Source organism: Homalodisca vitripennis, chromosome 3 (assembly GCF_021130785.1).
Source record: "Homalodisca vitripennis isolate AUS2020 chromosome 3, UT_GWSS_2.1, whole genome shotgun sequence".
Lineage (NCBI taxonomy): Eukaryota > Metazoa > Arthropoda > Insecta > Hemiptera > Cicadellidae > Homalodisca > Homalodisca vitripennis.
Window position 1 is genome coordinate 113,187,745 of NC_060209.1, and position 14,175 is coordinate 113,201,919.

Below are 14,175 nucleotides of genomic sequence, written 5' to 3' on the forward strand. Positions count from 1 at the left end.
TACAAGGTGGAACAATACGAGATGGTATAATAAAAAAGGTTAATGGGGTATAAAATGAGGTGGTATATAAAACAAGGTATTAAATGCGAGATGGTGCAATAAAAGGTATTTTAATGATGTGTTACAATACGAGGTGGTATAATACAGAGTTTTTAAATGCGAGATGGTGCAATAAAAGACGTTTTAATGATATGTTACAATACGAGGTGGTATAATACAGGGTGTTAAAATGCGAGATGGTGCAATAAAAGATGGTTTAATGCAAGGTGTTACAATACGAGGAGGTACAATACATGTGGTATAATACGAGATGGTACACTACAAGGAGGTACAATACAAGATGTTATAATAGGAGGTGGAGTAGATGCAGTTGGTACCAATATTTTCTTACAAGAACTATCTTTTATTTTGTAATATAAATGCTTTGATTTTTACCCTTTTCTAGTTAATTATAATTAATTGATATTTAAATAATTTAATTTATTCATTATAACATTGCTATCTCTATCTTTCGTCTAGTTAAAATAACGTATTGTATTATCATTATAATAAAGAATTCTACTAATTAGTTTGTGATACACAATATTGTTTTTTAATACATTAATTTGAAAATGGATTAACAAAATAAAATAATTTATTCAATGCATTCATCGTATTCAATTTGTATTCAGAATGTGCAATAATATGAAATAGTAAATATAAATATATAAATATAAAAAAAACATGGGAACTAGATGATGACATTAAGAGCTCCGCAACGTTACCAAAGCCATATTTTTTAATCGCTTGGTCAAAAATAAAAACTAGAATGGTAATTTAATAACAAATTATATACCCGAAACCAGTCTACTTATACCTAGCATGCATACAAATTTGATCTTAATTAGATCACGTTTCCAAGTAAAAAATTTTCAAAGGTGCAGTTTGCTTGTAAAACGCATCGACCAGTACTTTTTCGTTTTTACCAACATAAAAATTGGAAATAATGTTTTTAAACAATTTGCTTTAAAAGTCTAAAACTAAATTAAACCAGCTCAATTTTAAACATACCATAATTAAACAAGCTCAATCTTAATTTGTTACATTGTGGTTAACGTTATAACTCACCTATCCATACCTTTTTTATCCGAGAATAGATCCGTTCTTTAGCTTTGTCCCAGAGTGATAAAACAGATTGTGTATTCCCATAGATCATATTTAGGAACAGAATAATGTTAAATCGTATAAACTAGATTATACACACATTTTGTACTGATACCATAACGATTTATATATATTCTTCAAATATTGCATTTATAAAAATCCTTTAATGTAGAATACAACCAAAGTAGTAATTATTTTATTAAATAATGTTCCATTAAAAAGAACTTAAAATTCCATTCAGATTGTACTACAATGAGTAATTGTCATATATATTAACACATTGCTAAAACTTTAAACAAAGGACGATTAGCTTACGCAATTATCTCTTATTACATATACTCTTTGGCTAAATAATTAACCAACATGTGTTTGACAAATTTTTTTGTTTCGAACTTTACAAATGCATATTTTTAATACAATATGAATTATTTTACTGAGAGGTAAAATACCCTATTAGTGCGGTTTAAAGCGTGTTCAAAAATTAAAGTATTCATAAACCGCCAGATTTATAAGCTTATATTTGTAATTATTTATTGTAATCATGTTTATATGTTTATTTACATAAGTCAGATATTAAAAAATGGAAAAGGGCAAAATCCTGTGATTTTGAAGAAATTCAATGATTAAAATATTAGTAAACTATAATTCAACTAACGAAGCTTTCAGAGTGCTCAACGCCTCATTAGTATTACAAAATAAAAGAAACATTCTTGAAAGAGAAAGTTAGTATTTGTTAACTCAACAGGTTGTGTTTACTATACAACTAATTTAGAAGGGAATGTGTTTGTTGAGAAAAACACCTTCGGGCTGTTATCAAAATATCTACGTATTAAATGTTAGTCAATGAACCACCACATTATATCAGTACTGTATATTAAGTGTCTCTTTTTACTCAAATCTAAAGGACACTTTGTTATTTAAGTTCGTTATATACAACTTCACATTCTCTTTATTTTTCTCTCGAATTTCCGTGATAAGTTAATAGATCACAAAGTGGTTCAGTTGTTTTCTGCTTTATTAAATATTTCTTACGTTAAATTCGTAGCTTTCATGAATACAAAAAAAGAAAAAAAACTTGTTTGGTACTCGAAATGAAATGACAGGTATTTAAAGTACAACATTTAGGAAATTGTATATTCAAGTTCAAATAAAAGTGGTTGAATATATAAATCTGAAACTCTTGACAATATGTACATGTATTGGCTTCAGGGAGTGACATGGTTTTTATTCATTTATGATTGGTTGAAGGATATTAGATGTTTTTAATTAAGTACAATTTCAGAAATTAACATTTTTTTATATTTTTCTTAGCGAAATAAATTTTGGTATAAATGAAAAACAAGTCAATGTTCTGCACACAGATGGGCCTGATTACAATGCTGCCTAAATGTGCTACATTGAACAACTGTAGTTTCAAGTTAAGTGATCAAAAATTACTTTTTCTGTAATCAGGGAAGTTGTCTTAAAGCCCTATTAATCGTAAACAGATATTTTCTAAACCCAATATTAATTGCACGCTATTAATAGTTTGTCAGCATACAAGTATTAGGCTACAGCTAATAGACAAGAAAATAAATGTAGTCACACGGTACATCCGTAACTGTAAGCTTCTCTCAGTTTCGGCTTAATTGGGGCTGTGGGGTCGGGAAGGTCTAAGACCAGGATTTATCTTGGTGCCAAATTTATGAGACAAGGAGCATTGCTATACAATTCCATCTCATCTCTCTCCATGATATAGAGCGGTACATGGATACAATCCGGAATAGTACCGCTGCGCCCTACCGCGCTTCCCTCTGGGGAGTTAGCAGTGTTGTAAGCCGGCGGTATAACCTCAAAATGGTAAACTCTTTTCTCACCTTAGAATAATTCTTTGGTTCGTCTCAGTGAAAATTACGTGTGAAAATATAGTAGGCAGAGAAAAATATTTTCAGTATGTTTTCTCACTGGCAGATTTATGTCATGCTCTAAGGAAAATTTACGAAAGATGTGAAGTGCTAAAAAATTTGAACATTTGAATAAGCAAAACCTATTTCAGACATACTAGAGTTGTATGAGTAAGTTGAAGGTTTTAATGAAATTTTAAAAGACAGAAAATTATAACGAAGATGATTAATCAGGTAAAGGTACATTTTTCTTATGAATTTATCGATAATACCAGTACCAGTATTGCAAAACTTGATCATGCAGAAGAATTGAAAATTTACTCTTACCAGATGACAGCATGTCTGTTCAACCAACATGATAGAAAAACAACTAAGACTATTATTTTGTAATTGGTTTTGTTACCAGATATTCAATTTGGTTTCAACAATTCGTAACTTAAAATATGGATAATTCTATTTTAACAAGAGAGATAGCTTAGAGAAGGGTTACCTGCTGAATATTTCATAAGGATGGTTCTAGGTCGCCTGAGTATAACGAGACGGAATTAAGTTGTTTGGGATGGAATTATCGTGTTCCGCTGTCCGTGACTAACATTAGATGAGTTTGGAACCACAAGTCCACAGACACATGGTGGAATTAGGTAATTATATATTAGGTAATTTAGGTTGGGTGAAATTTTCAAGTGGGGGAAATAGCCTTGCCATATTTCATCCTTTAATAAAGTAAAAATAGAAACCATATTTATCTAATTTTATTAGTGTTTAGTGCGTGTATTATTTTTACAAAAATGATTAATTGTGTTTGTTTATGGTTTAAACTGGATTATTGTGAAAATATTAGTTGATGTATTTTATGCATCTGTTAATTATTATTATTATTCAAGCTATATTTATTAAGTGTTGATTTATTATTAATTTATTAATTAAAATTCCATTAATTTATTAAACCAATTTCCTGATATTGTCATTACCATATACTGTATCTGTTATTTATCTGAATGTGTATTATATATTGTTTATTTATTTATAATAGTGCCTATGAAACGTTTAGAATAATATTTATTTATATTTATTTTGCTTATAAATATTCCAGTGATACAATGGACATGGGACTTGGACTCAAACCACTTTTTTAACATTTTGATTTGTTTGTACTCCTATAATGTAATTGGGCGTATTTCCTGTTTTATAAGCATGAAAATAAAATAAAATAAATAATAAAAAACTAATGGTATTTGGCATGCGATACAGGTTTTCGCCCAGTTGCTAAAGAAAATGGATAATAATTCCTTAATAAAGTTAAAGAATAGAGGATTAATTTACTCATTATGGAAATAAACCTACTTATATTCCTAGAGAGTAAAATAAAACACAATGTTTACTGTTATAACTAATATAACGTTTTAAATAGGAAAACACTAGAGAATAAACATATTTGTACTCGTACTATTGTGGATTCATAATGGAAAATCCATGATGGAGCTTACTATAAAAATTAGTATTATTTAAGGAATAGTACTACATGGACGCTTAAAGTGCATAAGCGTTATTCAATAACATTTAAGATTGTGGGAGGGTGAATTGTTCTATTACATGAGAAAAGTTCCTTGTCGGTTGGGTGAGCCGGTCAGAGAGCGCATGGGACGTAGGTCCGAGTTAGAGATGCGCGGGTCCAAATCTCTTTCTCTGACCATTGTAAATTTATCAGTACTGTCATGGTACTATGCATCTTGTACTGTACAGATGCTTCCCCTATTTTGTTCTATAAGTCTTAACAAAGGCCAGTTAGATTATACATAATTACGGCACCCTGTCTCGCAAACTGGAGAATTACAGGATAGGAAGAGTTTTACTCAAGTGCACAATCCGGAAAACAGTCAGAGATACGGGGCCCCTCAGGGATCCATGCTTGGTCCTCTGCTTTTCATGGTATGTGTCAATGATATTGGCTCATCGATACATGTCAATCAGATTGTCCAGTACGAAGGTGAGACGACTCTGCTTCAAGATATCTTCAAAGAGTGAACTTGAAATCGCGATATTCACTAAGGTCAACTGTATAATGCAGCACTTTAGTTAGCTCAATCTCAAAACAAATGCAACAAAATCAATTTTCATTCCATTGTATCAACCGCAAACATATCTAGATATCAGTCCAACAGCCATGTTAGATGATAAGGAAATTTAAGAAGTCGACTTGACCAAATTCGTTGGTATACACCTCGATAAAAGATTGACATGATGTTCTCACGTCGACAAAGTAGTAGTTAAAACTAGCCTCAGACATTTTTGTTTTGAGACAACCTTACAAATAAATGCTCAATTCAGGTACTGTTGTCGGCATACATTTGAATCATCTATCCACATATCGCCTATGGTGTTATATTGTGGGGAGAATGTGGTGGAAACACACACTTTTCTAGAATTTTCAAACTAAAAAAAGCAACCAGAATAATTGCCAAACTCCATTGGATAGAGTCGTGCAAGTCAACATTAAAAATCTTCAACTGTTGACAATTCTCTTCCTCTACATATTGGAAACATCGCTTTTTTTCTAAACAAAGTGCTGTCACATGGGAGGTGAAGACTACCACTAGTTTGAAACGACAGGCAAGGAAACATAGAACGGCAATGTATGAACATTTACCTGCTCAAGCAAGAGTTCAGTTTTCCAATAAGCCGAAAATGATAATAAGGGTCCCACTGCAAAATGGGTTTAAAGTTCGTTTAGAGCAGTTTTGGTCTGAGAAGCGTTTTGTAGTATAGACGAGTGTAAGGTACTAAACTGAGAGGCATGATTGGCTAACTGATATCCAAACTAGAGGTAAGAAATTAGGGGACGAATAAGAACCGAGTGAATGAAATATTTTGTATGTACGATTGAGGTACTGGAAAGAGATTTATTTCTACTGTTTTAAAAGGTAATAATAATAGAACTCCTGGTAAACAGTTAAATATAATTTCCTGGATTCCTGTTTGCTTGGGTAAACACTAATGATCTCGTACTTCCTCTGAGTGAGTACACCTGGAGTTTGTTCTTTCTTCCAAAGAATATACGGAGATTTAAATATTTCTTTATTGTGTCTAAACCGCTACAAAACGCACACTGTGCCTCACTTTGAACTCCTGTACAAAGACGTGTTTACAACTAGAACTAACTGCCATAAAACAGAGATGAAAGAAGCAACAGCCAGAGCTGTCACTCAGACATGTTTTATTGTGCACGTTCAATGATTTACAAACCTTGCAAGGCGGAAGTCGTGGAGAGAAGCAACAAAATGTAAATAAACCGAGGCGCCATGAGTCCTCATGTAGGAGCGCACCGCACTGATAACTCGCGCACTATCACCGCTCGACCTCCGAGCTCACAGACCGCACCACAGACCTGTAAACACACCACAGCCACATTACACACTTTGGCACATTAACACAGAAACGTATACTGTCTGTATATTTTTGTTGAGTTACTGTGTTACATTATAATCCCTCGACTACATTATACTATAGCAGCTCTAGCTGTAGTACACAAAATGTATGTTAATGAAAGGATAACATGATTTAGGACATTTGCCGTCGATATACGTTGACAAATAAAATACTACTTTTCGAAAAAGAACGTATCCCTTTCTCTATCCTTTCTGCTGCCAGTCAAGTTGAGTAATGAGTTAATTACATTACATTGATTTATGCTATATTAACCCATCATGTATATTTATATACATCACTCTGTGTGTGACGTCTCAGTGGTGTGACACACCTACTTTATACAGCTTGGTAAAGAGATGTCATATGCTTACCAATACGTTAAAAAAGGACTGATTCAAATTCTCAAAACGGAAACCAGGTATGGTTTACACTATAACATCTTGTAACATACTTCATATCTTAACTGACCTGTTTTGTCACCAGGAGAAATATATATCTTGGAAACTTAAAGATTTCCTTCAATTTTGAAAGCCCAATTCTAGAAATACTGTTTTAGGATTGCTGTAGTGTTAATGCTGTAGAAAGTGGCGAACAAATGGGGCAGCTGAACATAGAATACAGCTACATTCGAGGTCTCCAGCTAATAAGATGACGTAATTTTCTCGTTCATTATTTTTTTGCAAGTAAGCGACCATATGCGGAGATCAATTCGGCCGCTCGTACATCTCACGACCAGATGTCGAGATACGACGTGTCGGAGCAAGTGTGTTAATTTCATCACCTCCCATTTTACTGACTCGCTGACTCCAACGTTATCTACATTGTAATCACATAAGTTCACACCCGGCGTGTGCAACCACGGGATCGGGGACACCGCCGCCATAAATATAAACAAGTGCCATTAAAGCTTCGCAAGCGGTATTCGAAAGTACATTCCACGCCTGTAAAATACGGTCCAAATCGATTTCCAAGTGTGGGCAATCGCCATCGCGGCTAATTCGTCCGCGTCCGAGCCTGCCAGTGGAGCGGGTGGGGACCCGAGCTCGGATAAATTGCTCTAAAATTTATATCCAAATAGCTGAGAGGCGAATGGCTATAATTAGACATCGAGGCGGTGTAATGGCAGGATTCATAACTCGAATCGCTGTCTAGAAACGGTGTTATTACGGGGGTAATTTTAGGTTTGTAATTGCGAAACTCTCAATGCGACGGGCGGTGAGAGCGGTTCTGCACGGCGCGCGGCAGACGACTGTTTTGGCCATTGAGCCTCACAGCGGTCTGCAACACTGGCGAGTTGCAATGTGCTGGGCAGTACTCAGAAGTGGAGTGTATGTCACCATGACAACGTTCACTAGCGAAACATGGATGTCAAGTACCGTGTACACGATGAGCTGCAGCCGCTAACACAGGCAATCTGGCAGTACTGACAAGTGGAGCGTTTGACACCATGACAACGTTCACTAGCGAAATATAGATGTCAAGTACCGTGTACACGATGAGCTGCAGCCGCTAACACAGGCAATCTGGCAGTACTGACAAGTGGAGCGTTTGACACCATGACAACGTTCACTAGCGAAATATAGATGTCAAGTACCGTGTACACGATGAGCTGCAGGTCCAAACACAATCTGGAATGGGCCTGGCAGTACTTAGAAGTGGAGCGTTTGAAACCATGACAACGTTCACTAGCGCAGTCACACAAGTCACCGCTTGTCCAAACACAATCTGGAATGGGCCTGGCAGTACTTAGAAGTGTAGAAGCGTTTAAAATGTCAACGTTCACTAGCGAAATATAGATGTCAAGTACCGTGTACACGATGAGCTGCAGCCGCAAACATAGACAATCTGTAATAGGGCTGTCAGTACTAAGAAGTGGGTCATTGTCACTCAGTAGCGAAGTATCGATGTCATGTCAAAAGTAAGACCTAAAGGGTTTGAAAACTCTGCTGCAAAATGTTATTCCTGGTGTGGAATCTTCTTTCCCACTCTATTTTCTGGAGATATTCTTTAACCCTCAGACTCTTAAGACTCAGGCTTTAATTGTGTTTTAAAGGTCTGGCACTTATTGAGTGAGCGGTAAGGTTTGATGCTTAGTCAAAATTAACTTTACATCAAAATTATAACAACGATAGAAAATAAAAAATAATGATATATTAACTATATTATTTTTGCACAAAAGGAGAAACCTTGATATTAAAAAAATGCTTGTGTTTCTAAATGTGCATCAAAATTATAACAGTGACAGAAAATAAAAACAATGATACCTTAACGATACCATTTTTGCACAATAAGGAGAAACCTTGAGATTTAAAAAAATGCTTGTGTTTCTAAATGTCCATAAGAACTATAATTTTCAAACCATCAAAAGAGCGTTTTGGGTAGAGACGGGCGACCTTACATTACACATCCAACTAAAATTAGTTTGCGGCCGAGTAATGAGACGACCCATGCCCCTGTAATGGGTCAAAATCGACCAAGGAAACAAAAATCGCGAGGAAACAACGCTTATTTCAAAATATAATGATATGTTATTTTCAGTTTTTCTAAGCTTGGGCAATAAAGACGGTCGGATCCATATACCTGGAGAGAGGCGCCCGAGGCGGCGGCAGAAATAATGACTCTAGAGTGGTGACAGATATCATTTGGTAGACAGTAAAAAACATCTGTAGCTCCCTCCCACCTCCTCGCCCCTCATTCTTTGTTCCCAACAGAGACAAAGATCTAGTTAAATGGGCTGCACTAATTTGGGACTTATTTTCCGTCCCCGGAGCGCGCATATTTCAGCGGTGGGAGCGTGGTTGACCGTGATCTGATTTTATCGTATGAGAACATGGACAAGGAATTTTAGAACTACCTCTTTTTGGAATATATGTGAAACTGGAAGTACCTTCCGTGATTTCTAGTATCCCAAGTGTTGATTGCATTCATTATACAGCCGATAAAAATTAAGTATTGAAGTTATCTTTGCAGGATCATACGCTCACATCCAGGAATTTGAATTTTAAAATTATTGCCACTTCTGTGTTTTTCTAACAATAACTGTCGTAAAATCTATTAGATGCAAATTATAGTTGAATGTAACTAACATTTAATACGGGTTAATAAAATATGAAACATAGTAAATGTGTAATACACTTATCGGAAAATGAAATAAAGTAACTGAAGATGAAGATTTATGTACTGACTGAGAGAGTGAGAGGGGGGGAGAGGGAGAGCTCAGCTAAGAGAGTGTCCTCACAGTAAACATGTGATATCGACATTTTGTTTTCTTCCCGGAGCCGCTTCATTGGCCACAAACCCACTTATTTATTTTCTTCTCGTCGGTAACTTTGTTTTAACTCTTAGGCCGTTTGTTTCAACATTAAATCATTAGATAGCTGAATTATTGCTTTCCAGGTTTTGTGTTCTTCGCAGAGTAGAAATAGTTGACAATATGAAATCATAAATTACTTAACTGTTATAAATCCGTTTGTAAGTTCTTATAACAAAAATATTATTACTGTGATGTAGTTTTTGAAACAAAATAATAGTATTAAAATCATGGTTTTTATAAAACGTTGAAAATATCTTTATCAAAACTCATGAATAAGTAAATATTACATATCAATCGGGAAATCTGTCACACCAATTTTAAAGTAATAAGCAATTGTAAAGTTCACTTTGATGTATGTATGCGATTGCGTTCCATTGTAATATAAAAGTGTTATAAGACCGTTAAATTACCATTCCTTTTTTCCCCTTCGTGATTAATAAAATGTATATATAAATTTACATTTAAGATTACTTTCTATTAAAGCAACTGTTAAGCGTTAACCTTGTAGTGTATGACGATTTGAAAACATGAAATTAGGCTAGTACTTGGAAGTTTAATTTTATTCTTCCTGTCCATTCAAACTTTGCAATGAACTTTAATATGCCAACAGTGATGGTGAGGGGAGGGGAAGAGAACTCAACGACCTTGAAAGGCAAGCATTGGCGTTCTCTTAAAGATAAATTAAACGGCAGATCGCATACTTTATATATTGGTTTGTGTTTTTAGGAAAAATTTAAAATTAAAATGTGATGTAATTCCACACTTTGTTTGTTTTGTAAAAACAATATTGATGTACTATAATTTTTACTAAATTATATTCATGATACATTTTGAAGATAAGAAATTGATAATATTATTTTGATTACAATAACATGACTAAATATTGCAATAACGAAAATATGAAGATAAGATGATTATCAATCCATCGCAGGACAGAGCTAGTTGTGTAGTAGCGGCGTGGCGCACTCTCCCACATGGTAGGGGTAGCATGACACCCCACTGGGCCCGGGGGGGCGCCGCCCCCTGCCCATTATCAAGACTGGTTCACGCTGGGTCGGGCCCGGCTACACAAAAAGTGAGGCTCGCTTGCAGATGCCGGCTTTCTTGGTGCAAGGTAGTCTTTACAAAAACACTAGCGAATATCCGCTTGGATAAGGTGTTGTGAAAATACGACCCGGATGAAACAGTGGCTTCCTTCCCTCTCCTCTCTCTCCCGGATGTGAGATTTACGATCCTTTAACTATATTCTTGATTTTCTCACTGCGGTTTCTCTACATTTGTTTGTAAATTTAAAATTAATACGTGTTAAAATCTTAATATGTTCTTTCAATGGTGACATGAATACGTATAATTTAATAATATAATATATGTTTAAGTCTTCAGATTGTGAATACCAATAATGGTTTATTTATTTTGTGTTTTATCATACATTCTTGAATATTAATGAAAAAATAGTAAACCCCTGTATTGACTGTCCAAATCAATGGAAACCAATACTGCTAAATATCTGCTGCGAAATTTAACTTTCTATAAAGAATTTTCAGAAAAGGTATATTGCCAAATTATATTTTACTTTTCTTTCGAGATTTGAGTCAGTACCTAAATACGTTTTTTTCTTATGAAAAGTTGCACTTGGTGTTTTCGTGCAAAACACGTAACTACTATTTAGCGATAAATCACTACTAAACTACTGACAAATGCCAATCTTTCCCTAAATCACTGAACTTTTCCCGTAGTGGAAAGAGAATGTGAACATCAGGTTCAGGTCCAGATGTGAGATAATGCCGTGCACAGATCTCGACCCGGTACGTCGTAGAGTGCGGGGGCCGAGAACAAACACGTCGTGATCCACGGTCGTGATCGTATTTTCGTGCATTATCATTACATTCCCATTAGGTTCACGTGCAAAGTAAGTGTTGCCAAAGCCGAAGTGGGCCGGAGAGGAGCGGCGGCGCGGACGTGAGCGGGGTATGGGTCCGGTGGGAAGCTCCACAAACACGGAAATCCATCATCCATTATTAAACAGGACGTCAGGAGCATTGTCAACCTCAACGGACAGTACTGGCAACGTAATAGAGAGAACAAGAGAGTCATGAACTGAGTTACGAACAGCACAGCAGTTTGACATGTGAACGAGTTCCCGTGCTTTGTTTACAACCAATGCTGTATCGTAGGCAACAGTCACTTAACAGAATGTATTTGTCTTCCATAAATTGTGTGTACAGCACCTGTACTGCTAACTTATTATAGCACCCACAATTTGCACTTTCTACTTGTATTGTAACATAGCGTATCATAATTTATGAAGGGCTTTATCCCACAACAAGAACCGTATACGTTCAACATTGACATAGTGCGATAGCGTGTTTTTGGAAACTATAAATGCACATTTTACCAACCCAAAATGCCTCATTGTCTCGTTGCCAGGTCTATTCTGTGGACTCAATATGTAAAAAGTCACTGCATGATAAAGTGAGTGTGAAGTGGTGGCACGGCTTGAGTTATGAGGCGATACGGTACTTTTCATTCAGTACGGGAACAACAATGGCGGGCAGGGTGCCGAGACTGCGGACGGAGCTGGACAGTGACGTCAGTCGCAGGGAAGGTTCTGAGGGTGTTATCACTTTGCCTACCGCCCCGGGCACAGATAACGGGCATTCCCTTCCGCCACCGTCCCACGTTTTCTTCACACCGACCTCTCAATAGGAGCTTTTAGTACAGGCTATGTATCAATTTTCACACAGCTTCGATGGAGAAAATATTTGGGAACTTAAATACAACTTTTAATTAATTTTGTTAGTTTTACGAAACCACCATGACACGTACAGTACGTAATGTACCACAAAAACAATTAATCTTTCCTCAAAATTTAATTTTTAAATTATGGAATTCTAATGGAATGGAATATTAAGTCTTTTTTGTTAAATGTAATAGCTGGAATGAAAATAATGATTTAAAACAATTAGAGAAGTTAAGTAGATCGTGAAATTTGTTCCTAGAATCTCGGAGTGACGTGCTCTCTTATTTCTGGAAGTCGAGTGGAGAGTCAAGGGTTTTATACAGCTCGGTCGTTAAGAGATAATTCAATAAAAGCGCCCTCACTCAGTCCTCTTATCTTCTCTTCTCGAAAAGCACTTGAGAGACTAAAAGCTGAAATAGGTTTGACCGAGTCTGTGGAGGTCAGGCAGACATTCTTGGCGATAAGCTCCAGACAGATGGCCTGGGGGTGGTTGTGGGGTGGTTTTTTGTGCCCGGACGCCGCGCAGCTCCGTGTCCGATCCTCTAAATAATTAGTACACAAGTTTCTACTCCTGCTTGACGAGAAGATACGCCCACGTGACAAGCGGTGGCGACCAGACCGCTATGGATGAGATGAAAATCTGGTAAACTCGTTGAGAAGTCAGGCGTGCCGTACTTGGGGCGAATTCTACTCACCCCAGTGTTACAGGGTTAATTTTGCATTCATAACTTTAATAGTTACTAGAGTTTTTGCAATTTTGTCGTTTCCAAACGACAAAAATTAACCAGTAAAGAACCGGTAGATCACAATTTCTTTGAAAGTAAAGTAAACACGATAATAGCACCATTATCACAAAGTATCAGTGTGTTATACTCAATAGACTAGAGTGTTCAGAGAAGGCTCATCGTAATAGTGTAATAGTGTAGTAATAATGATATGTGGCTAATAGTATTCATAATTATAAACAAAAATATATTATAAAAATAAATTAAGCTTTTTGTATAAAATACAAAATGGCGGCTTGCAGCTCAACGTCGCATTGCTCAAACTACGAGTATGTTTAAAAAAAACATATTTGTTTGAAATGACGAGTACTATTTTACACATAAGTCTGTGACATCCATCTCTGAGCAGCCATACAAAATCGCGATTTTGTAATGCGGTTACTGTATTTTGTGCTTGTGTATGTTTATGTTATTGTACTTTGTAAAAGTAATCGGACACCACTTTGAAATAAGAATTACTAACCAGAAGTCAATATTTTCATCTTGCGATGCCTTAAAATATTTTACAAGAGTTCAGAAACACCCTTTGTAAATGAACTAATCTGCCCCATTATTGAAAATGTTCACTATCGCAAAAATGAAACAGACGTTCCAGCATAACCTTACAAATACAAGATTCATTATTGCACATTTCCGAGTTTGCTTGTACAAAACCCTCTAGATGTTGTCTGCAAAGGAATATAAACGTGTCAAACATCTCTATTAAGGACGAACAGATTCGTACACGATAATTAAAAAGCTGGTTTTGGAATGACAACATTTCTGTGTAAACCGTTAGCAGAAGAAAAATATGACGACCCATTCCCCCCAAAGGCGTCTGTTGCAAAACCCTTGAAGTCCAAAGTACAAATAAGACCATTATAAAATGCTAATCTGGTGAATTAA

General features: G+C 35.8%; 1 protein-coding gene across 3 annotated transcripts in view; it reads right to left on the minus strand.

Moving 5' to 3' along the window:
- Window positions 1–6,416, minus strand: part of LOC124357325 (netrin receptor UNC5C-like) — a 30,220-nt gene extending 23,804 nt beyond the window's left edge. For all 3 annotated transcript variants that reach the window (XM_046809014.1, XM_046809013.1, XM_046809012.1), the window contains exon 1: window positions 6,270–6,416. In XM_046809014.1, the coding sequence (XP_046664970.1) occupies window positions 6,270–6,327 (58 nt within the window). In that variant the 5' untranslated portion in view covers window positions 6,328–6,416. The remainder of the gene's footprint in view (window positions 1–6,269) is intronic.
- Between the last annotated feature and the right edge of the window lie 7,759 nt (window positions 6,417–14,175).